This window comes from Phascolarctos cinereus, unplaced genomic scaffold, assembly GCF_003287225.1.
Source record: "Phascolarctos cinereus isolate Bilbo 61053 unplaced genomic scaffold, phaCin_HiC Scaffold_2;HRSCAF=192, whole genome shotgun sequence".
Lineage (NCBI taxonomy): Eukaryota > Metazoa > Chordata > Mammalia > Diprotodontia > Phascolarctidae > Phascolarctos > Phascolarctos cinereus.
The window spans coordinates 390,796,693-390,822,557 of NW_027555625.1; the positions used below are offsets into that span (position 1 = coordinate 390,796,693).

Consider the following 25,865-nt stretch of genomic DNA (forward strand, 5'->3'; position numbering starts at 1 on the left):
CTCCCCAATTAAAAGAAAACTTCACATATGCCCTATAGCCTCGACACATACCAATGAGCAAATGCACTTTCTCTCTCTCTCTCTCTCTGTCTCTCTCTCTCTCTCTCTCTCTCTCCCTCTCTCTCTCTCTCTCTCTCCCTCCCTCCCTCCCTCCCTCCCTCCCTCTCTCTCTCCCTCTCTCTCTCTCTCTCTCTCTCTGTCTCTCCCTCTCTCTCCCTCTCTCTCTCTCTCCCTCTCTCTCTCTCCCTCTCTCTCTCTCCCTCCTCCCTCCTCCTCCCTCCCTCTCTCTCTCTCTCTCTCTCTCTCTCTCTCTCTCTCTCTCTGTCTCTCTCTCTCTCTCTCTCTCTCTCTCTCTGTCTCTCTCTGTCTCTCTCACATACACACATGCCCATGTACTGAAAGTTTACTTTGGAAGGTTTTGTTTTTGCAAAGCCTCAGCCTACAGCTTCGAAAGGGACTGGAGTACCTTTCCAGTTGGTTTCTGAATTTTATATTCCCTGGGATTTTCTTGGGCTTCTATCCTGAGCAGTGCTTCTTAGGCATGGTAAAGAAATGGGAATCAGGGTACAGGGGCAGTGACTAAAGCTCTTTGTAGCCTGAGATTCTATCAGCTTGACCTGCCTATACAGAATAGAGGCAGAAACAATACATGGGTCAGAGATCCAGAGAAAATTCACCTATTTCCAGTTCCCAATGCCCATTCGTGGAGACAAGGAGTAGGAAGGAGAAAGAGGTTTTTGAAAAAGTAAATCATTAGTTTCCTTTCCGTGTTGTTTCAGGGAGAAATGATTTTAGAATTAAATGCCTGGCTTGCCCTTCTCCCATCAGCTAGACATCTCAGCTGTCCATCTCCTATAACTAGGGATCAGGAGAGAGGCTTCCAGAAGGCTAGAGAAAACAGCTGGCTTTACAACTGGAATCTCTGTCAATGTACAAATGGCTAATGAAGCCATTTTTCTTTTCATTGTCTCCCCTAGATGCAAATATTCTTTTCTGGGATAGCTCCCACAGATCTATGAGGAACTGGGTCATTTAGGATGGACCATTTATAAAGGGGCTGTGAGCTGACTGGCAGGAAGAATGCTGCAGCAACATTCCAAATGGATTTGCGATCTGGACACTCTTCTGGGTCTTGTGCTAGGGAGAACATTTTTCAGAGTTGGGAAATTCAAGGGATGTATTCTTTCTGGAATATTTGACTGGAGAGGGCTGAACATTAGATAAAAGACAGCCTGACCAGGTAGACAGAGTTAATCCAAGTCACATGGCAATTCCTTAGATTCACATTGAAAACCAAAATGTCTGCTTTTACCCCTGATTTCATGAAACAAAATTAAAAATAAACTAAGTGGGGGGTGGGAGAGCAATCATTAATGTCTCTGCCTTGCCAATCCTCTTCTGGTCAGCAATCCTGAGGAAGCCCAAAACACAAAGATAAACACAGATTTCTAAGCAAGACCCTCTTGCAGTTTTAGGGAATTACTAATGAGCCCTGAGGATAGCTATACGCACCACATCCCTGGGAAGACAGGGCTTGATAGTGTCCATTCACCAAAGCACCACACATCATTATAGTCGAAGGCCTGAGGGACAGTGAGGTGGGAGGGGAGGGATCAAACAGTGGAACTCCAGGGTAGCTAGTGCTAGAATGGAATGTACCTGATACGCACCAGGAGGATAAGAGTCCCAGACTATTGGTACTCATGACCTTTGGCATTACCATTATGGCTCAGAGGAGGCACAAACATAGCGCTCCCCCTGCTGTCTATGTTATTGTAGATGGAGAGGTTAACCTAGCTGTAGTACCTATCTGAGTCAAAAAAGACCCATATGAATAATGGAGAAGGGGGAAAGGGAGTAGGGAAGGAGAAGTATTCAGACCTCCACAGGATAAGCATCACAGATGAACAAGAAATCAACACAAAGTATCCCAACCAAGATGGCTCATGTGACCTCACACACTTGATCACAACAGCGATTTTCCTCTGGTTCTTCTCTGGGTCCCAGGGTTCCCTGGAGCTGAACCACTTGTTCCAACTTCTTAGAGAAGGCATGGAAGACATGGTAGATGGATCCTTCTCCAGGATGGCTTCTCCAGGCTGAGTCTTGATATGAGATGGCTTAGGAGATAGATGTGACATCCCTCATTAGCCCAATTTCTCTTCCAGTGCCAGTCTTGGAGGGCTTAGGTGACCACTGGAAGGTAAGTGACCCAATCTCTGCAGATATGCTGAGTGGTTGACAGTCAGGTGAAGCCAATGTTCATCTTCTTTCCCAGGTTCCTACTCTCTTCCCCTCCCCAAATCATATATTGCACAAAATGACACTTAAATTTTGTTAGAAATAAGTCACTTTGGGCTTCCAAAAGAAGCTAGACCATACTACTTCTGGGTCAAAGTATCCAAAAATTGGAGGTGATGAGGTTGAAGGTAGGGGGAGGAGGTAAGTTAATTAAGATGGCAAGTGACTAGATATGGTTCTGCCTGAGTACACAGCCACGATATCTTTTGTGATTTCCAAGCTCTTCGTGGAAAAAGGGAACTCCAGTTGGGACTCCTCAAGTCAAGTGTTGGGATCAGATTTTTGAGCTAGTTACTCCTCCAGCCCTCTGGGCTCTAAAATCTGGAAACTTTGGAAAGACATAGGGGAAACGATTAGTTCAACGCACCAAACAGAAACAAACTTAACCACTGGGACATCTGCTGAACGAGACCAGTTCATCCACTACAAACTCTCGGATTTCAAATCCTTTAACGTTTACAGGCTGCCATCCTCACATCGGCCCAGGGACGTCGAAGAGGACACTGAGGCTCAGAGAGGCACACTGACCTATGCCGTAGTTACAGGACTAGTACGTGGCAGAGTCGGGATTCAAACCCAGGTCTTTTAACCAGAACTCTTATTGCTACTATGTTGCCACCCTGCTTCCTCAGAAAAAAGCCAATGTGCCAACAAATCACATCCCTACAGCCTGAGGGTTTAGCGAGGGGTTCAAGCTTCCATATCTGTTCATGGATCTATAAGCCTTTTGTGTGAAACCAAAGCTGGGCTAATCAACCGACTTCATTACCTCCCCCATCCCCACCCAGAATAGGCAACACACAGAACAACTGTCCAAAGGCATCATTTGGACTACGGACAGCACGAGGCCATAGCTGTGTCTGGTCTTCCGCCCACAGCGAACTGCACTCATCTGTTCTGCACCCCAAGGGCAGGAAGAGGCAATTTGTACCTGTTCCTGTTCTAAATGCTTCCATGAGACACACACCTTAGGAGCTGGAGTCACTAGTGGCTGAAGGTAGCGGGGGCTGCTTCCAGCCACAGGCGGCAGCAAGGCAGAGGAGCCACCTTTCTTTGGGAATGTCTTGCGACCCAGCACCGGATTGGCAGGCAGAGCTTTCTGGGGTGGGCGGGGTCTGGAGAACTCCTAAGGAGAAAGTAAAGAGACTTTCAGCCTGACTCTAAACAGACAGGGCAATAGCAGAGACCAAAACACGGGACTGGTCTCCTCGGGGTCACCAAGCCTGCTGGGATGATACAGAAGTACCATGGAGGGCAAAAGTTCATCCAGTTCATGGGATTTAGAGTCAGAAGGGTCCTTGGAAATGATCTACTCCAACTCTTTCAATTTCAGGGAAGTGAGCTGGAATCCTAGGACAACTCAACTGAATAGGTTAAAGAATCCACAGAACTTCAAAGATGGAAGGCACCCTACAGATCACTTAGGCCAGCAGCCCTCCTGCCTGCCACCACCCATTATACAGATGAAAAAACGGGCCCAGAGAGGTCAAGTGACTTGCCTAAGGTGATGGCATTAGGAAACAGGACTTTATGTGAAATAGTCAGGGAGGATGATAGGGGTCCAGCCAGCTAACGATGATAATGGTTGATCGATTGATTGATGATAACAGTATATATTCATTTAGCATTTTAAAGTTTTAAAAAATCTGTTCACAGATATGATCTCACAAGAATCCTCACAGGAAATCTACATGAAGTAGACAGGGCACATATTAATTCCATTTGACAGATGAGAAGGGAGAGAGGGGCTAAATGATTTACTTAAAATTTCACAGCTTTTATAGGCAGAGCTACTACTAGAACTCAAATCTGACTCAAACCCTTTGTTCTTGCCATCAGCCCCAGTGAGCAAGAGGAGAGAAAAGGAATCGTAGTGGAAATGGATTGTAAAATGGGAGTTTTGGAGAGAAACACAGAGCTTTCAAATTCCACAATTTTGATTTTGACTCAGTTCTTTCTTTCCAACTTTCTCTTCCGTTTTTGATAGAATGACTGACATCTCCCAAGGAGATCTATCAAGTGTGAGAAACTGAAGCTATCTCACAAGTCAATGAAATACCCTACTGACTTCTGGGGCTCCCACTTTGCCAACCCCTACCCAATCTTTCATTCATTCAACATTTCCTGAGCACCTGCTAAGTTCAAGGTTAGAAAAACAAGGCATACTCCCTGTCCTCATGTAGCTTTTTGACTTTTTTTAAACCAGAAAAATCAACTTGACGGATTTAAGTTTTTAAATCTGTACTTTTCTTCCCCTGCCCACTCTCAGAAGAGGTACTAATGGACAGTGGAAAAAGTCTCAGGATAATCTCAGCACCTGAAAAATCCATGATCTGCGTCATTAGACCTTAGAAAACTTAAACTGATTTGTGTGGATTACTGAATTCCAGCGAAAGGATGGGCGAGAAGAATCTTGTCTAATTTATTCCATTCCTTCCAAAACGATCCCTTGAACAACTAGCAAAATAGGAAGGGAAACATCACTTGGGTCCAAAGGGAGAAAATGTTTGAACAGCTGTGTGCAGATGTCAAACTGTCGTTGGAAAAACTCCACTCCAACAGCTGTTTGCCGTGTCTGAGGGGAAACATTAGCAGGGAGTAATCTGCACCCATATCTCAGCGTCTGGCCTCCCTGCTTCCCTCCTGCCATGAAGGAAGTGCTGATCATGACAGAAAACAGAGTGAGGCAGTCCAAGAGGCCTTCCTCAACTCTTGGTTGGCTGTGTTAAGAGCCACATTCAACCCACTGAACAGCTCTGAAAAAAAGAATTCACTGCATAGAGTCAGTAGTCTGAGGGGCAGGGAGACAAGGAGGATCTTGGTTATCCAGGGACACAAAGAATTCCATGGAAATCAATCAACCAGCCTACGAAATGTTCCTCTGAGCACAGGGTGCCTGTGAGGAGAAGAAGGTTCAGGAGACTAGAAATGTTGAATAGGGACCCACCGAAGACTCTGAGTGCTAGGAATACAGAACTAGGTCTTCAGGGTCCTTAGCCTGGCCTTCGAGACCTTCCAAGGGCCTTTGTAACTTCCCAAGCATGTGTGTTTTGCAGATAGTAGGCATTTAGCCATAGGAAACAATAAATGCTTTTTGTTTTAAGTATATGCTGACATTGAAGCTTGTAAAAGCTGAAACTTTGCTATTAAACTCACTAGGTCACTTAAGCTCTGGAGATCTCATTTTCCTCAGCTGTAAAATGAGGGCCATAATCTCTTTCTTTGCCTGCCTCAAAGGGTCACTGTGAGGTTCAAAGAAGACAACAGATATGAAAAGGCTAAGAGAGTGTAAAACTTAGATAACCATACTAAGAACCAAGAGTAGTACAGAAAATTGGGAGCCTGCAGGGCTGGGCTTCAGAGAGCAAAGCCAGGCGTTGTCATGCACAAGGAAGGGTTCTCTCATGTGTCTTTCCCACTGTGAGATCTTCCCACCACAGAGAGGAGAGGTTGACTCCATGGCTATTTTTGCCAGATTACATAGGTGATTTGGTGATAAATGGAGACCAGTCTTGGTGGAAAGAGAAAATGGTAGTGACAGATTGTTTGATCAGACAGTGAAAAGAATACCGAGAAAGTCTCCCAGAAGCTGCAAAATATATGGCACAGCCTGGTGGCACTATGTGCATAATTAATCTTGGTTCTCTATCTCTTGGGTAAGAAGGGTGCTTCTTTTTGGTGTTTTGGGGTGGGGGGAGTGGATTTCTGGGTATTTATGTCAGTCTAGGCAGGGGTGGGGAACCTACAGCCTTGAGGTCATATGTGGCCTTCTAGGTCCTCAGGTGCAGCCCTTTGACTGAGTCCAAGTTTTACAGAACAAATCCTTTTATTAAGGGGATTCGTTCTGTGAAGTCTGATTTCTCCTTCTACGACAGAATAGATTTTCTACTTTGGCAGGGATAATTTTAATAGTGTATATTAGTAAATAAACATCAATTTCTTTTAGCCCTTCAAACTTATTAGCATAGAGCTTTGCACAGTGCTCTCTGTTCAGTGTCTTCATTTCTTTTGGTCTCATAATCTCTGCTTTCTCATTTCTAACTTTGAAAATTAGGGATCATCTTTTTTTTAATTGATATGTCCATTCTTTATTGATTTATTGTTGGTTTTATTTGTCCTTTCCATTGCTTAATTATTTTCAATTATATTAACTTTAGTTTTTGTTTGGGTTATTTCCTTTTCTATTTTCCTTGGGGATATTATTTCTTCTTTTCTAAGCTATTTAAGCATAGACTCATCTGGCTAAGTTTCTCTACTTATTGATAGTGGCATTCCACACTACCAGATTTGCCTCTGGATATTACTTTCATTGCATACCTCATATTTTTATATACAACACCTTGTGGTCTTCATTCAACTTTATAATTTTCTCATTCACTTGACATTACTTAATAGATTACTTAACCATAACCCAAACAGCTTTTATCTTTTGATTACATGATCATTATTTGTGACTAATTTTGTTAAAGTATAATCCGTGCATGTGCTGTATAGAATTTCTGCTTTTCTTTCCAATGTCTTCTTTCTTACTCAGAATATATTTTTTGTTTACTTTCTATGTATACTTGAGGGGGGGAAATGTGTATTTCTTTTCTATCTTTTTTCCTCTTTTCTTACGCTCGTTGAACATGCTGAATTTTAATTTAGTCAGTGCCACTCTCTGAAGGTTTTCACAATTACTTGTGAAATAGTTTATCTTGATGTAAGAAGCGTTATTTTAAGCCCTTGCCTATGTGACTCAACTACCTGGCTGCCTTTATGATGTTTTTGAAATGCACACAGTTTTGTGAATTATTCAATATCCAAAAGTTTACCATTTATCCATCTCTTTTCTTCTAACAGTATACTAAATTTGACCGGATAGAGAATTCTAGATTTCCAACCCATGCATAAGGGATAGTGGATAGAGCAGCAGATTTGGAGCCAAGAAGATCTGGTTTCAAATCCCACTTCAGACATTTAGCCGTGTGAGCATGAGCAAGTTTTTGTTTTGTTTTGCTTTGTTTCCTTTCTAACCTTCAGTTTCCTCCTCTATTAAATGGATATAATATTAATAATACCTGCTACATCAGATGTTATGAGACTCAAATTACATAGTACTCTATGGAAAATACTTTGCAAACTTTAGTGCTACATTTGCTGTTCAGTCATTCAGTTGTGTCCAATTCTTCATTATCATATCACACCAATACTGTTCATGGCGTTTTCTTGGCAAATATACTGGAGTGGTTTGCCATTTTCTTCTCCAGTGGATTAAGGCAAACAGATGCTAAGTGACTTGCCCAGGGTCACACAGCTAGTAAGCATCTGAGGCCAAATTTGAGCTCAGTTCTTTCTGATTCCAGAGCAGCTAGGTAGCTTAGTGATTAGAGCACTGAAGATCTGAGTTCAAATGTGGCTTCAGACACTTACTAGCTGTGTGACCCTGGGCAAGTTCCTTAACCTTGGTTTGCCTCAGTTCCTCATCTATAAAAGGAGCTGGAGAAGGAAATGGCAAACCAATCCAGTATCTTTTCCAAGAAAAACCCCCAGGGTCATAAGGAGACAGCCAGGATTGACACAACTGAACAGCAGCAAATGTCATGATTCCAGGCCCAGTGGTCCCTCCACTGAGCCCTGTAGCTGCCTCCTACAGTGCTACACACCTGTCAATTACTGTATAATATATATTACATTCCAATTTGTCTGATCATTTTTTCTTGGGAAATCTACTGTCATTGCAATTCTTAGTATGTCCTTTTTGTCTTATTGCAGCTCATGTGGGATTCTTTCCTTGTTATTTTAATATTTATACTACATCTAGGAAAGTTGACTCACAAATTTTTTCCAAGTAGGGGACCAGTAGATTCTTTACATTTGCCTATTGTCACTTTCAATTCTGGAAAGCTTTTCTGAATAATTTCCTGGAATCTAATTTTAAGATTTTTTTCTGTTGTTTTTTTTGTTTGTTTGTTTTTTGGTAAGGCAGTCAAGGTTAAGTAACTTCCCCAGGGTCACACAGCTAGTAAGTGTCAAGTGGCTGAGGCCACATTTGAACTCAGAGCCTCCTGACTCCAAGGCCCCTCTGTTTTTGTTTTTTCACATTTTCTGGGATGTCAGCAACCTCTGACTTTGGTATGCCTTACCTAGGCATACCAGATCTGTCCCTTGTATTTGAATACTTATCCATTTTCTCAATATGTGAGTTCTCTTCTTAGCTTGTTTTTCTACTTTGCATATGTTGTCTGTGAGCCTGTTTTCCACCCTTGCGAATCTAAGGTTGACTGCCTTCTGTAAGGATATTTTCAGGTTTTTCTATTACATTCTCTAGATTAGTCACATTTTTAATCATCATATCCTCCTGATTTTTAAAAGCATCTTTTCATTCCAGCTTCAGTTCCTCTCATTTAAAAATTTCTGGCAATTTTCTTAACATGGAAATTCCTCATTAAATCGTTTAAATGTGGCATTTGTCCTTTGAAGGATGTTAGGATGTCTTGTATTGTTTCTTGTGCCTCTGAGGTTTTAATTTGTTTCAGTTGCTCTGTGTTGTTTTGTGGTATTGTGTTTACTTATTGTGCTGGTCCTTAATTTTCTTTTGTGATAAATTTTTATTATCATGTGTGGTTTTTAATCTATTTCTCTCCCCGCCCTGGTGTTTCTTTTTTGTTTCTTTTTTTCTTTTTAAGGGAATGTGAGGAGCTTAGTTTCCTTTAACTTCTCACTCCACCATCTTGACTGGAAGCCTGCCCAAGGACATCTAAGCCAGCTGTGCTCAGCAGCTCTGTCTCAGTAAACACGCCTGATGTGAGGGGAAACGATCTCTGCACTTCAGCACCAGGGATATTTATTTGACACAGATTCGTGGTCCCTTCCTGGTTTTGTTTGCTCCTTCTTCCTGCCAGAAGCTTTGTCAACTGGGAGGTGGGGGCAGGCTGCTGAAGCTGGCTGTTTGTTTCTTCACGTCCTCCAGAGACATAGCTGTACATCTGAATTCCTTTTGCTCTGCCTTTCTCTCCTACCCCCTTGACCGGTGGCTCAGGGCCAGAGGGCAATATGGGGTGAGCCTGGCTCGTTCCTCATTAAAAAAAAAAAAAAGATTGTGTGGGTTTCTAGGAATAATAGGCTTACTATTTCTCTCTCCACTCTCTTCAGGTTCTTTTTTCCCTTCTTTTTCTTCCTCCTTATCTATTTCTCTTCCATATTTCTTTTTGTTTCTTCTTTTTTTCTTCTCTTCTCCCAATTTATCCTCTCTCTGCTTCCTCCTTTCTCTTCTCACCATTTTCCTCCTTTCTTCCTAAGGTTGCCTTCCCTCTTCTCTTTGTTACCTCTTTCCCTTCTTTTTTCCATCTCTTCCCCTTTCTCTCTCACTTCTTTTTCTCCTCTATCTCTTATTTCCCTTTCTTCTCTCAGTTTTTAGGAAATGCAGAAAGGGAAGTATCATCAGGAAAAAAATCTTCAAAATCAGAACCAAACCCTCTTAGTTTACTAAACAAGAACTTTGATCCTAACTCCCCCAAGCCCACCAAAGCCTGAGGATCTTAAGAAACAGGGATAGCTTAGACTTGTCTGTAAATCCCACCCTGCACAACCCGGACCAAGAAGAACAAGAGGAAACCCTAGGTGAAGGAGGCAACAGGAATACAACTGAGGAGTTTTGTCTCTGGGAAAGGAGAAGAAACAAACAATGAAACCCAGGAGGTTTGGCTGAAGATGGAAAGACTAGCTTCGGGGCAGCAGCAGCCACTTCCTTAGAAACCCTGGTAACCCTGCCTGATTTTCCTCAGCAGACAGTCCTCTCATTAGAGGGCATCATTAGCATGTTCTGATGAAACAGGCACCTTTTTATTCATGAGTTCTTCTTTGTTCTGAGTCCTTTGAAGCTGCTGGTGATGGGGTAGGGAGCTGCTGAGATTATATTGCATTGATGCTGTTTGCTTTAACATCTATGTGGCATCCTACATTTGACTACATTTAACTTTAGGCAAGTCACTTATGCTTTCCATGTCCTAGGCTGCCCATCTATAAAATTAGAAGTTTACTCTGGGTAGTCTCTAAGATCCCTTCCAGCCCTCACACTATGAATGGGGCAAACTCTTACCTGGGTAGCAATATAATTTGGAGCTGGAGGCACTGGCCGGCTTGGGGGAGGTCTTCTCACAGATTCTTTTCTTTCCACTTGGGTCATGACCCCTGGGGAGTTCCTGATGTCCCTACTGAGGTGTACCGAGAGAGGGGGAGGTGGGGACCCCCCATGCATATAGTCTGGAGGTGGTCTGGGGGGAGGTTGTGATGGCTTGCGAGGAACCTCAGGCGTGTTAGTAACCTATATATGGGGTGAAACAAAACACCAATGAGATATCTGTACCCCATGTCTGAATGACCTAGATCTTAGTTGCCCTCCTATATATCCCATTGGGATAGAAGACCAGAGGTAGAGTGATAAGCAAGATGAATTCTGAAAGATCCTTCTAACTCTAGAATTTCCTGATCACCCAGAGACACAGATAAGTTATTGTCTTTCCAAATATGTCTTTTCCAAGAATGCCATAATTAGTCATAACTTCTGGCCAATTCAGTAAAATTTATTCACAGACCTGTTTGTAACCCTTCCTCCTCCCTCCTCAAGAATTCTGGAGAAAACCAAAGGGAAAATTCTGCATATATGCAGTACAGATGGTCCCAGGAGGGTGCAGAAATGGGGAGAAGATGCAGGTTTCCCAAGCATACAAAGGATTTACCTTTCTCTTTCCCTGGGGTGTCTGTAACTTGAAAGTTGGGTTGGCATGGCCAGTCCCACCATTCTGGGTCACCTTGAAGGGGCAACTGAAAACAGAAAAATGGAAGCATGTAACCACAGGTGCTATCAAAGACAAATTTGTCCCTTCAGGTTCCTAGTTGCAATCAATGTGTCCAGATTTCCCCCTCTCCTACATTTCTTTCTACTCTGATCAAAAAGGAGTTCCTGTTCCCTTCTGTATGATTCCTAGCACCCACCCCACCATGTTCCAGCCCCATCTTTGTAGTCTGGCCTAAGAATGATACACAGGCCTGGCCCCCTGAAGATGGAAAGCATCACAAATTCTTTTTGGGCTTCTACCTTTCCAGCAATTCTTTTCTTCCTTCAAGGCTGGATCTAGCAGAAAGCTTAGGCTTGGGCCCATGGGCACAAAATTTAATTTGTCAGCCAAAGCCTCTGTATCAGAAGATTTCTGCATTAACCGTCGTTGGTTTTGGTTAAAGGAGAAAAGAGGAATGAGAGGGAAAAGTGATGGCAGTTTAAAAAAAATGAAACAGGCTAACACATGCCAAAATAGAAAGTCTCATGCCCTGACTCCAGAGACAGAAATGAGATGGGGTGATGTGGCTTTTCCCATCTCTATTCCTTTGTACTAGCTGCCCCCATCCCCAGCCTGGAGTGCACTCACCTCAGCCTCAGAGAATCTCTCATTTACTTTTCAAGGCACATTTCAAGTACCACCTTCTAATCTACACAAAGCCTTTCCCTGGACATCTCAACTGTACTGCCTTCTTTGCCTAAACATCTTATATTGAATAGCCTTGTGTTTATTTTGTATTTATTCTACATATAATGATATATTTACATGTTCTCCCATAGATTATATGTTTAGTATTTAACATAACACTGTCCATTTTATTCTCCTGGAGAATAAGGGTTGTTTCATTTTGTTGCTTTGCATGACAAGGGCCTGGCACACTACTGTGTGCTTCATAAATGTTTATTGATTGGATGATTAATTTATTTCCAGGGCATTGAAATTCAGAAGGTGCTGATGGCCATTCTACTTCCTCATCAGGTGAAAATAACTGAACTTAGCACCTAGTTAGCAAAAATTATTAGTAAAAATAAGAAGATACCAGACAGTTATTTCATCCCCAGCCCTAAGTAATCTAGGGAGCTGATAGCTGTGTCCCAAATGAACTCTTCCCCAGGCCTAGATCCATTTTTTTTTTTGCTTTTTGGTGAGGCAATTGGGGTTAAGTGACTTGCCCAGGGTCACACAGCTACCAAGTGTTATGTATCTGAGACAGGATTTGAACTCAGGTCATCCTGACTCCAAGGCCAGAGCTCTATCCACTGTATCACCTAGCTGCCCCCAGCCTAGACCTATTTTTGTTCCTCACCTACTGGTCCCCTTCTCTACCAGCAACTTTATGGTAACCTAGGCTCTATGCCCACAGGGGCCAGTGTCCTTGTGTTTCTGCCTCCCTTCTCAGGGTGCCTTGTGTCACAAGGCCCAAGATCTTTCCCCAATGTCCCCCTTTCTCTTCCCCCCAACCCTGACCTTGCCTAAGACTAAGGCTCTGAACCCTTGGCTCCACTAAGACTTAAAACTGTAACTATCAAGCAATCAATATACATGTATTAACCCCCTCCTAGGTGCCAGGCACTGTGCTAAGTGCTGGGGATACAAAAAAAGAGGCAAGAGACAGTCCTTGTCCTCAGGGAGCTTATAATCTAATGAGGGAGACAACAAGCAAATATGTGTGTGTGTGTGTGTGTGTGTGTGTGTGTGTGTATACACACACAAACTAGATGGAGGATAAATAAGAAATAATTAACAGAGGGAAGGCACTAGAATTTAGAAAGGCTGAAGAAGGTTTCCTATGGAAGAAGGGACTCGAAGGAATTTACATTAGTCGGTAAGCTGAGTTGAGAAAGGGGAGCATTGCAGGCACGGGAGACAGCTGGAGAAAATGCCTGGAGCTCAGGGATGCATTGTCTTGTTCATGGAACAGCCAGGAGGCCGGGCCACAGGATCAAAGAGCACACGTCGGGGAGTAAGGTGTAAGAAGACTTGGAAAGGACAGAGGAGGCTGGGTTATGAAGGGTTCTAAATGCCAAACTGAGCATTTTGTATTTGATCCTGGAGGCAACTGGGGACCAGTGGAATTCGTTATGTAGGGGGCAGCGTGGTTAAACCCATGCTTTAGGGAAATTACTTTGGTGGTCGAATGGAAGACAGATTGGCGTGGGGAGAGACGTAAGCAGGTAGACCATGACAGGGGTCCAGGTGTGAGGGGACGAGGGCCTGCCACGGAGTGATGGCTGTGTCAGAAGAGAGACGACATATTAGAGAGATGAAATCAACAGCTCTTGGCAACACATTGTTTATGGGCAGGTGAGAACGGAGAAGAATCTAGGATGACACCTGGTTTGCAAGTCTGAGGAACTGGGAGGACGGTGATGCTCTCTCTAGTAATAGGAAAGGTGTGTGTAGCATGGGCGGGGGAGGAATTTAGGGGAAAAGATAACGAGTTCAGTTTTGGACATGTTGCGTTTCAGACGGACATACAGGTCAGACAGACAGAGATTCAAAGTTGGAGGTCAGCAGAGAGGTTAGGACAGGAAGGACAGATTTGAGAATCATTAGCATAGAGATGGTAATTAAATCCACCCGAGCTGATGAGATCACCAATCGAAGTAGTATACACATAGAGAAGACAATAGGGCCCTGGGACAGAACTACTGTATCTCTTTGATAAGAGGCTTCCTCATTTTAGGTTTGAGACCCCCAGGGGAAGGGTGACAGCCACTTATGGGAAATACAGTATTTCCACAATTGTCTACAATAATTCATGATTTCCCAGGGTATAAAAGATGATATAAGTGAACTGGCTTAGCATGGCAATGCAAAATGCCAAGACATCCTTGTGGACTGGTGATCAGAGGGAACCTTTCGTGTTGTTCCATGCTGCCAGCTCCAGGTACTAGAACTGTTCACTACAGTCTCCCTGGCCTAGGATCCAGCCAGATCTAGCCCTTTATCCATAACTAGTTCACCTCTAACCCCCAAAATCCAAAAGAGGCTAAAAGTGACCCCATAAAGTCCAGCTATAATGTTAGACTTCTAAGGGACTTATGATTAGAAGGTGAGGGGCTCAAGGCAGGGAAACCAGCTGGGGGGGGGTGCAGGGAGGTGTGTGATGGTCAAGATCTAACTTAGAATAGTGGCCGTGTGAGCCTTGAGATCAAGACATTCATCTCACCTGAATGGCTGCCTCCACTTGGAAGGGAGAGCTGAGGGTTTGAGAGGGCCCAGTCTGTGCCTTTTGCAGTAATAGAGCACCAGTAGGATGATACCCAACAATAAGATGGCGGTCAACACTCCAGCTACCACGGGGCCAACACCTACCAGAAAGAGAATAAAGAAACCAAGCTGGAAAAAATCCTCTGGGTCATTTAAACTGAAGAAGCTTCTGAGAAAAATAAGGGATCATAATTATAATTACTGCTACAAGCTGTTCCCAAGGTCTTTCACTCCTTCCTCCCCACTTGTTTCATTCACTGTCCTAGAATGCAGGGAATGACAAAGATGAGGGTATCTCACTCACTCTGGGGGGGCATGGGCCCACTGTCGATGCTGCCTCCATGGCCTACGGTGTTGCAGAAAGGTGGAGCCCATCCTTGGAAGCAATGACAATTCTGTTTATTGTTACAGACCTGTGGTGGGAAGACAGGAGGCATGAAAGTCAGCCATGCGGCAGACCCACCACCACCACCTCCCTCCACTCCCTGTGCAAACAGATGGAGGACGAGACCTGGGGACTTCTGCCAAGACCTACCCCATTGCCATGGCATTTCTTCCCACAACCTTCAGTTTCAAAAAAAGAGGTGTTCCTGCATTGCCCCTCGAAGCAAATCTGTGGGAAGAAGGAACTGAGTCATCCATCAACTGGGAATCAGGAACCTTGGCTTCTAAGACTCGTCTTCATCAAGACTTAAGCCACTGCACCTCTCTGAGATTGCATCTCTTCATTTTAAGATTCCCCCAGGAGAAGGCAGAGAGCCATGCTCAGAAGGCCCTGTGTCCTCAAGGCTATCAGCAGTCATTAGTCATCCCTCTGGCTATAAAAGATGATGCTAGTGAACCTGGCTTGGCAAGCATGGTGCTGCAAGATTCGACCCCAGGGTGTCTCTGTATTGTGGTTCTGAATCAGGGAAATACAAGTGACAGAGAATGGAATGTGAGTTAGATATTAAGTACATGAGGTGAGAGGATTTATGACACTAAGGAGTGAGAATGAGGAAAAAGACATCTATATGTGGACCCTTACAGCTTAGTCCACTTTCAGCGTGAATGAAAGAGTATTAAGCAGTGAGTGTATTGGGGTAGGATGGAAGTCAAGGATAAAGGAAAGAGGCAGGTATCTCCTGGTTGTGTGTCCCTGAGTCCTACCAGACTGAGAGTGGTGGTAATAATCCTTATATTTACTGTCTATATGAATAGTACAGTACTGAGTCCCCAGCAGTCTCCACACAAGAAAAGAAAGGCTAAGGGAGAAGCCAACAGAGAAGAACTCAGGGGTAACCAAAACTACTGCTAAGTGGTGATGTGCCGGCAAGCACATATGAGTGTGGCTAGGACTGTTCATCTGCAAAATGAAGCTAAGTGATGGCTGCTTTGCCAGTGTACACGAAAGGTCTTTCAGAAAGTAGAAAGTGCGCTACAAGCGTACCGCCGTGGAGATAGCTGTGGTCGGCTCTAAATGAATGGAAACAATAGAACAGTTGATAGTAAACAGAATATCCAAATAACCCTAACAATATCATTTAGTGCCATAGAATTGGAGTATCCGTCATCTAATGACATTTCATACCAGAAATAAGAAGCCATTTTCCCCTACGCCCCCCCATCCCCACCCCTTGCAATAACCTCATGAGTGATTGGCTGTCCTCTGTTAATAGTAGCCTTGGCCTTCGTGGTAATGGGTAACACGGACTTCATTATGCTCAAAGTCATCCTGTTCCACTGAGGGACAGCTCTAAGTGCCAGGAAGCTCTTTCTTATCCTAAGGTGAAATCTATCTTGCTGTATCACCTTCCACCCACTCGTCCTTAGCTCTTCCCTCTGAGGTCAAGTGGATTAAATCTAATCCCTCTATTTCCAAGTGTCCAATGGGAAGCCTTGTGTTTGGGGATTGGATGAATTTACACAGTTACCTTATCCCTCGTGTCCACCTTGTCCCTAATACTCTTCCTCTATGACAGGGCGAGGGCTCGTCCCTGACACACCCAGCTGCAATACCCAGACTTGCTAATGCCATTCTCCACTACTGCCAGGTCAGGGCACTTACATGGTTATAGCCACACTTGGTTCCCGTCATCACCAGCCCTGGATCCAGCATGTCTCCCTCTTCCTCTGGACCTCGGTACACGTGGGTGCCCCGGCAGCGGATTTTCTTCCCATTCACAGTGATGGTGGTATCAATAGGCACTGCATTGGACTCCAGGGGTCTGGCCTCGGAACTCTGACACTGGATCTTCCCACACTTAGCATCTCTAAAGCCGGTGAAGAAAAGGGAAGGTGGAAGAGTACAGAGGCGTATAGTAGCCACAAAGCAGACTTCCTCCCTTTCCGCGATCAGTGAGATCGGCCGTATCGGAAAGGTCCCTTCTTGGTGAGCAAAGAGTCCTTCTCTTGAGAGGGACTATACAGAGCAAAGCCAAAGTAATATCACTTTGGTTCCTGGACCTAGCATTTCTTCCTCTTCCTCCAGACCCTGATGTACATGGGTGCCCTGACAATGGATCTGCCTCCCATTCATGGTGATGGTGGCATCAACGGGGCAGGAGAATTGGCCAAGACCAACTGCCCCTTTAGGGGAGGAAGGAAAGCTAGGGTGACTGACAGCACTGCTTTCTAAGTTGTTTGTTTGTTTTTCAAATTAGGAGAAGAGATGAGCAGTGATTCATCTCCCTTCAGTCACCAGGCCCTGGTTTAGAAAGGCCTGCAACTACGAACAAGCACAACAGGAGAACAGGCAGTTGGCCAGGGCCCGTCTTTGGCGGCGGCCCATGTGGCGCTTACAGAGGGCCCTGGCTTCCCTGGGGTCAGGGCCAGACTGGGTGTGGTGACTAGAAAGACCTTTCTGCCAGTCGTCTCCCCAGTCATCACCTCATGGCACACTTCTTGTGTTCTCCATTCATGTCCTTCCCACAATTCCCAAAAGGGTCTCCTGCTACGTTCACCTTCTCAAAGCAGAGGTCAGGGGCAGGGCGAGCTCCTGGGAAGAGAAGAGAATACATTTATCAAGTAACCTCCTTCCGGGGAGCTCAGAAGAAGTCTTCTGCAAAGCTATAGCATCAGTAAGTTTGTATTGGGAGATTCCCAGAACCCCCCTGACATTCTGTTCCCTCCCCTCTGTACCACTCTTATAATAAAAATAATAGTTAGCACTGATATAGCACTTTAAGGTTTTATGAAGTGTTTAACAAATAATATCCCATTTGATCCTCACAACAACTCTAGGAGGTAGATACTATTTTTATCCCCATTTTACAGATGAAGAAACTGAGGCAGGTCAGAGGTTAAGTGACTTGCTCAAGGTCACACAGCAAATAGTGTCTGAGGTCAGATTTTAATTCAGGTCTTCCTGATTCCAGGTCCCCTTCATCACCTAGCTGCCTCCAGGACCCATGTTTTATTTTGTTGATTTTGTTTTTTCACTTTTGGCAAATAAGTTTATATAAAACTTCCAAATCCTATCTACTAGCTACCCTACAGGTTTGCTGTGAGGAAAGGAATTTCCTAAATCTTAAGGCACCACATGTATGAGTTGTGAGGCTGTCTTAGCACTAAAATGCTACATTACCCCTGGCATTTAGAGGAAAAAGTAAAGTTGAGATAAGAGCTTTTGGGAAGGGAGGTATATCTTCCAGGGAAAGCCTTACCAGGACCCCAGAGTTGTTGGCACTGCTCCTGGTAGGTAAGGCACATGCCATTGTAACAGTAAGCCTGCCCGCCTTCACATGGGGTGCCATCCATCTGGTAGAAGTTGGTAGGACAATGAGGTGACTTGCCAGTACAGAACTCCGGGAGGTCGCACTGCCGGGACTGCTCACGGCACAGAGTGCCTGGAGGTAGCAGCTGAGTCATAAGGAAAGAAGGGATAAATCAGTAAGTGAATTATCTTTCACCTCACAAGGGCCCCATCATCAGTATTCACTTTACATTTCTCTAGACTTTTTCTGATTTGCCATGTTTAACCCCAATATTCTTCTGGTGATGTGACAAGGCTGTTGATTTTGGAAACCCATGACCTCAGAAGTATCAAGATTGTGGACGATCCAAGGGGCAACAGAGGGCCAAATATCATCCAAGACAGGACCAAAAAAGGAGGTGGGTCAGTTAAGTACCAAATACAAGCAGTCATAGACACAACAACTGTTGCATAAATATCCATTAAATAGTACAAGACTTAGGAGGAGAACCTCAGCTTACTGGGTGAGTATTGTACAGAGAACTTATAAAAGGATAAAGACACTGAAGACTCGGGGGGACATCATGGGAATGAGTGTGCACACCACGGAGGCAGCAAAATATTCACTCCCACAACACTGCACATATACTCTCTCATTTACTTGACTCCTTCCTAACTTCATCCCTTTATTCCAATGAAGTCTGTGGCCAAGAGTACAAGCAGGCTCCTATCTCTCCCTCTCCCTATTTCTTCACCATCAGTTGGAGCCTCACACCTTCTGTTCAGTCCCACTTCTATACCCCTGAGGAGGCCCCAGGCCCATCCTAGAGACATCCGTGATATCTTGGGAGCTACTTTGGAAAGAACAAGGAAAAACTATGCCCTTCTCTGCACCCTTCCAGCCAACTGCAGCAGCATATGCTTTCTTCTCAGAAGAGAAGTGGACAAAGTCCATTATGCTGTCAAACCTGAGCTCTGAATGTGACCGGTGATAATGACGTGAGTGGCTGTGAACTGACTTTATGAATGAAACCTCAGCTACACTTTGGAAAAAGAGCAGAGCTGCATTAGGGAAGATAAGGATCTTTACCAACAGGTTATTAGCAATCAATGTTCACTAAGTCTCAGGCCCCAGCATGCATTCTGTCCCTTGTTATATATCTGTCTTCCTTGGGGGACAATTGCCCAGGGTTCTCTGTTCACCATTAAGGCAGATAAAACAGTTCCTCCTGGGATAATAAACCAGGTCTTCCACTAGTCTCCCAAAGAAAGCTAAGCCCATACATTTCGACAGCTTTAAAGAATGGAAAGCATAGTTTCTTGAGATGGTTAGAGCTCAGACTGACCTCGAGACAGGGTGATAAGTGCTCATTGGTGGTCTCTTCCAGTTGACAGCTTCTCTGACTGCAGTGCATCTCCCTCCCCCCATGGAAGACGCTCATGGAGCCCCTGGCCCTCTCTGTGGTAGCCCTGTCTCCTCACCTTGCACTGGTGGCAGCACGAGCCATGTGCACACTCCGCCCCTGGCTTCAGAGTACAATTGGAAGCATTGCAGCAGGGATTGTGGCATTCCTGGGGAGAGAGAAGGAGTCGGGAGGTGATTACAAGGCTGATAAGAAGAGGTGGTGAGGCTGAGAAGGACACAGAAATCCATTTGCCTCCCCTCCATATCCCAACCCTTCCATCCAATGAGCCACAGACCCCAGAAGGGGTGGCCCCAGAAGTCCACACCTTTCAGAGCCCCTTTAAATTCACTCATTGGCCCACAACAACTGCCCAGGTTAAGGCCTTTAAAACAAGGGGCAGGTGGTTGCAGCACCTAGACATTGTTCAGTTGGTCTCCTGGGTTCTGTCCCAGAAACCTCCCTTCTTACTAAAACTGACCTCAGCCAAACTAGTCCCTTCCACCCCTAAAATACTTTGAGTCTGCAGGTTGCCTGTGCCAGATAATCCTTCTCTTCTTCCCCCTGGCCTCGGTGGGGCTAACTTGCTAATCAGATGTGAACTTCTCGTGTATGAAACATACACAGCAAGTTGATAAAACTCTCAGTTGACATTTGGAGCTTCCTCATTACAATCATGCTGCAGGCTCGGGGATTCAGTGGGGGAAAGGCAGGGTGGTAGTGCTGAGCAGGACTTATCTAGAGAATCTTTGGGCTTGGACATGAAAAGAGGACCAAGTCTCCCCCTGTTGGCCCTTATTCCCCATCTTTAGGGAATTATTTCTTTATCTACTATTCCCTATCCTTAGGATCACAGTATTTATAGCTGGAAAGATACTAGAGATCAACTAATCCAACCTCTTCACAGGAAGGGAATTTATAGGTTCCCCCAATCCAATGTGCTCCTCCCATTTTACAGATGAGGACACTGAGGTCAAGAAGGAGTGAAATGACTTGTCCAAGGTCACACAAGTATGAAGTGACAGAGGGCATATTCAGCACTCTAGTGTTCTGTCTATTGTACTAGACTGTCCCTCATTTTACAGGTGAGAAATTGAGGCCAAGGGGCTGGAGGCAGGGAAGTGACCCTTCCAAAGAGATAGTAATGCACAGAGCTTGGCTCTGTAATTCACAAAGTATGGGTCTCTGACTTCAAATCCTCTGGTCTTTTTCACAATATCAGTCTGTCTCTACATGACCTTACGGATCAATTAATAATCAAATGTAGAGTCCCTTTTCCCCCTTGAGTTTTAAACAGTCTCAAAAGTCCCTATTTCTCCCCTCCTTATTCCTTCCCCCTTTCTTCGCAGCATCACGTTCTTACCTCCTCCTCACCACAATCACACTCTTCCCCATCTTCCAGGTACCCATTTCCACACCTCTGGCCACCATACAATGTCCTGGTATCTGGCATGTTGGAAAGGCACATGCCACCTCCTGACTGCAGGTACCTGTCCAGCTCCCTCCTGTTGCACCAGTTGAACACCTTGGGAAAGGGGTGCCTGGTAAAGAAAGGAACACAAGGCTGGCATGAACCCACCAGGAAACCACCAGCTGAGGCAGCAACATGGCGGGGAAGACATGACATGAGTCTGTTTGGATGAGTTCATCTGCATGATGGTTACCAGAATTCTGCACCCATATTTCAACTTCCTTTATCCTCTTCAGGCTGCTCTAGGTTTGATTTTTCCATCTTTTATGATGGTTGAGAGGTAATCTATAGACAGCCCCTGTGTTATGTTGCTTTCTTTGCCACATCGTGAGAACGTGAGGAAGGTCTTTAGCACATTGAGTGGAACCTCCATGTTGCATTTAGGGGAGAGTAAGGCCAAGACTAGCACAGGATGGGCACGAATTGATCAACTATAATCTACACTGTTGAAGGAAACCTGCAAATCGCTGAGCTCTCAGATCTACACTAAAATATCTGACTATGACAACATGGCATTCCCAGCTTCATTTTTGCTTCATATAGCACAAGAGGAAGCATTTGAAAACCAGAGACAGCAATGTCAATATTGTGCATGGATGACACAGATTTTGTGTGTCTCAGTAGAGCTGTAAGCATTTTAAGGAGGTTGCTCTCCCCTTGGAACTGATGAACAAGCCAAAAAGAAAGTTTCCTGAAATTTATTCATCAATTCATTCATTCATTCATTCAATAAATATTTAATAAGTACCTACCATGAGAAAATTTCTATTCTGTGCTGAGGGAAATACAGAGTTTAAAGGAAAAGCAATATAGCACAGCAGATAGCTGCTGGATCTGGAGTCAGGAAGGCATGGATTTGAATCGTGCCTCAGACATTCATTGACTTTGTGACCCTGAGCTATTTATTTAACCTCTCTGAGCCTCAGTTTCTTCATCAGTAAAATGGGAGTAATAATAGCACCTATCAAATAGGGTCTTTGTGAAGATCAAATGAGATACTGCATATGAAATACCTTGTAAATCTTAAAGTCCTGTATAAATTTGAGCTGTTACTACTATTTTTACATAAGCTTTCGTCCCTGCTATCACGGAAGTAACAGTCTAATAAGGGGATAAAGACATAAACACAGAGAGCCATAATACTCAGCAATACAAATAGGTATGTTGGAGAGAGATATTAAAATAACAGTTTTATGTGAGGTGAGAGGGGAAAAGTCATTGTAGACAAGAGGGATCAGAAAAGGCTTCTTGGAAAAGGGGAAGGGAACAAGTATTTTTTTTTATTTCAAATTAATTATTTTTTAACTTCATTTTTTAAAATTGAGTTCCAAATTCTCTCTCTCTCCTTTCCACTCCTCCCCAATTCAGGCAAGCAATGTGCTATCAATTACACATGTGAAGTCATGCAAAACATATTTTCATATTAGCCATGTTGCAAAAAAAAAAAGGAAAATAAAGTGAAAAACATATTCTTCAATCTGCATTCAGACTCCATCAGTTATTTCTCTGGAGATAGATATTATTTTTCATCATAAATCCTTTGAAATTGTCTTGAATCATTGTATTGATTAGAATAGCTAAGTCATTCACAATCACCACATAATATTGCTATTACTGTGTACAATGCTCCCCTGGTTCTGCTCATTTCACTTTGTATTTATTCATGTAAGCCTACCCAGGTGTTTTCTGAAACTAACCTGTTAGTCATTTGTTATAATACAACAATATTCCATTATAATCAAATGCCACTACTTGTTCAGCCATTCCCCAGTAATGATAATTCCTTTGATTTCCAATTCTTTGCCACCACAAAAAGAGCTGCTATAAATACCCTTGTACAAATAGGTCTTTTCCTTTTTTCTTTCATCTCTTTGGGATACAGACCTGGTAGTGGTATTGCTGGGTCAAATGGTATACATAGTTTTACATCCCTTTAGACATAGTTCCAAATTGCTCTCCAGAATGGTTGGATCAGTTCACAACTCCACCAACAATCCACCAGTGTCTCAATTTTTCCACATCCCTTCTCACATTTGTCATTTTCTTTTTCTGTCATATTAGCCAGCCTGATAGATGTGAAGTGGTACATCAGAGTGAAGAAGTATTAATCAAGTGCTTACTATATATACCAGGCACTGTGCTAAGCACTTTATAAATATCATCACATTTGATCCTCACAACAACCCTGGGAGGTATATACTATTATGATCCTCATTTCACAGTGGAGGAAACTGAGGCAGAAGTTAAGTGACTTGCCTAGGATCACACATAGCTAGTAAGTATGTGAGGCTGGATTTTAACTCAGATCTTCCTGTCTCCAAGGCCAGGGCTTTATCCACTGTGCCACCTAGTTAGAAAAGAGAGCATTCAAGTTGGACTTTAATTTAAAAGAAGGGCAGGAATTCACCCAGCAGAGATGGAAAAGGAAAACATTCTAGGGATGTGGAATAGCATAAGCAAAGGCAAAAGCAGTGTGTGTTTTGGGGAAACAACATGGTTGAGTTTGCTAGGAATTCAGAGTATATAGACGGAAGGGACATGAGTGAGAGGGGATGGAAGCGTCAGGTAGGGCCAGACTATGAGTGGTCCTGAATGCGAGACCTAAAAGTCTGAACTTTATTAAGAAGACAGGCAACTGGAAACCACTGAAGATTTTTTTTCAACTATTTAAGAATGCTTTAAGCAGATCAGAGGGCCATACCAATGGGGCCAAGGTCTTGGGCTCACTGGCCACGCCAGACAGCTTAGTTCTGTTACATGGTTACAGACCTTACCCCTAACTCTAGCCATTCAATTATCTCATAAATAGGTATTACTGATCACAGCAAGAACTGGTCAAGAAGGTGGGGATGATTCAGTGAAAACATGTGCCTGTGCAGTTCCTTCAGGGGATGGGAGAGAAGGAGAGGTATCACAACATCAGTGTGAGCTGTTAATGGGGGGTTACCATGAAGGGAGCAGAGCCAGGCAAACAATTCATACAATAACTACAATTCTGTCGAGGAAAACAACTGTGAGAAATCTCCAAATTCTACTCAAAGCAACGATCAATCACGATTTCAGAAGACAGATGAGGAACCATGCCTCTCACCTCTTGGCCAAGCCATGATGGACAGAGGTACAGAATGAGACAATGATTTTCCGACTCAGCCAACATGCAGCTTGGCTTTGCTTGGCAGCTTGTATTTATTACAGTGAACAGCTTCTGTTTGGGGGAGAAGGAGCTCTATGGGATGGGTGCTTCTGGCTAGTGATAGTGGTGCAGAAAGGAAATACAAAATATACTAACAGACATTAAAAATATTTGTATTGCATGGCTGGAAAGAGGCTCTGCTGAAAGTGAATTTCAGAGCTGGGCAAATTAAACATGGCAGACACTTGCTCCTCCGGGGAGAAGCAGCCTCCCTCAGCACTTCCCTGGGTGGCTGTAAATACTTCTCCTTTCTTCTTTCTCTGAGGGACAAAGCAATGCTCCTGACAGAACCTGATCCCCTAATGCTACTTCATGTGCTGGTTGTTGTTGGCAAACACCCCAAATCACCATTATAATAATACTTGATAATTGTGATAATGTCATGATAATTTGTGTGTGTGTGTGTGTGTGTGTTTGTAGTTTTCATAGTGCTGACACATTTATTTTCTCATTGGCACCTTATATCAGTAAGGACAGGCACTATGATTGTCCTTTGTAAAGATGACCCTGAGGTCAAGGGAGGCAGGGTCAGAGCCAAGATGGGCACCAAGGTCACCGGCCTTCGAGGTCACAGCATAGGGTAGTAAAAAGGACACCAGACTTGGAATCAGACTACAGGGATTCATGTAGTGACTCCATTATTTAATGAGCTGTGGGACCTAAGATAGTACACATCTCTCTCAGTCTCATTCTTCTCATACGTTAAATGGGGGGAACGGGGGAGGGGGAGGGAATGAGATTAGAAGCAGTGAAATGCTTTAATTACATTATATTATTATGCACATTCCAACTTCCTGCCAAAAGTCACAGAACTCCACAATTACTTCTGAGATCCCTCTGCCCAATTTTCTAACAAAGAACTTAATGGAGCCTTTAAGATACACTGAGAAGCACTGGCCACTGCCCAACCCCCTTCCTCCCAACCCCCATCCTTACATCCTTCTTAGTTAAGAGGCCTGGGGCTAAGTCTAAGATCTGCCACTAACTAGCTGTATTACATTAGGCAAATTGCTCTCAGTTTTCTCATTTATAAAATTAGGGATGATTTCCAAACTCTAACATTCTATGTTCTAAGGTTCCTTCTAGCTCTAATATTCTCGGTTTTAAGGTCCTCTTTCGTTCTGTCTGTATTCTATGTTCTCATGTCCTTTCTATCTCTAACATTCTACGTTCTAAGGTCCCTTCTAGCTCTAATATTCTCAGTTTTAAGGTCCTATTCCATTCTGTCTGTATTCTATGTTCTCACATCCTTTCTAGCTCTAACATTCTACATTCTAAGGTCCCTTATAGCTTAGTCCATATTCTATGTTCGAAGGTCTCTTCTAACTCTAAGATTCTGTTCTAAGGTCCCTTCTAACTTTAACATTCTATGTTCTAAGGTCCCTTCCAGTTCTAACCTTTTATGTTCTGTGCTCTAGTGTCCCTTCCAGTACTGTCATTCTGTGTTCTAAGATCCTTTACAGTTCTAATAGTCTTTGTCTTCCTAGCTCTAGCACTCTGAGTTCTAAGGGCACTGCTAATTCTAACATTCAGGATCCCTTCTAGCTCAGACATCCAGTGCTCTAAGGCCGGGTCCAGCTCTCTGCATGCCTCACCCGGTGGCAGCAGCCATGATGCACCCGCCATCCGCAGCGCTCGCTGAGCAGCAGTCTGCAGAGTCATGGCTCATTCCAAAGTTGTGGCCCATCTCATGGGCCATGGTGGCAGCGACCCCAATGGCATTCTCTGAGTGATCCTGAGCAAGAAGAGAGTTCAGTCAAGGTGAGCAGTTCTAGGTCACCACCCATAACCC

General features: G+C 43.9%; 1 protein-coding gene across 2 annotated transcripts in view; it reads right to left on the reverse strand.

Annotated features, from left to right (window-relative positions):
• Positions 1-279: 279 nt before the first annotated feature.
• The window catches only part of ADAM19 (ADAM metallopeptidase domain 19), a 52,980-nt gene continuing 27,394 nt past the window's right edge, over positions 280-25,865 (reverse strand). For both annotated transcript variants that reach the window (XM_078150537.1, XM_078150536.1), the window contains 13 exons: positions 25,669-25,808; positions 20,773-20,950; positions 19,489-19,578; positions 17,978-18,173; positions 17,202-17,310; positions 16,381-16,585; positions 14,869-14,946; positions 14,638-14,746; positions 14,293-14,434; positions 11,022-11,106; positions 10,382-10,606; positions 3,269-3,427; positions 280-2,629 (listed from right to left, as the gene is read on the reverse strand). In XM_078150537.1, the coding sequence (XP_078006663.1) occupies positions 2,576-2,629; positions 3,269-3,427; positions 10,382-10,606; positions 11,022-11,106; positions 14,293-14,434; positions 14,638-14,746; positions 14,869-14,946; positions 16,381-16,585; positions 17,202-17,310; positions 17,978-18,173; positions 19,489-19,578; positions 20,773-20,950; positions 25,669-25,808 (1,770 nt within the window). In that variant the 3' untranslated portion in view covers positions 280-2,575. The remainder of the gene's footprint in view (positions 2,630-3,268; positions 3,428-10,381; positions 10,607-11,021; positions 11,107-14,292; positions 14,435-14,637; positions 14,747-14,868; positions 14,947-16,380; positions 16,586-17,201; positions 17,311-17,977; positions 18,174-19,488; positions 19,579-20,772; positions 20,951-25,668; positions 25,809-25,865) is intronic.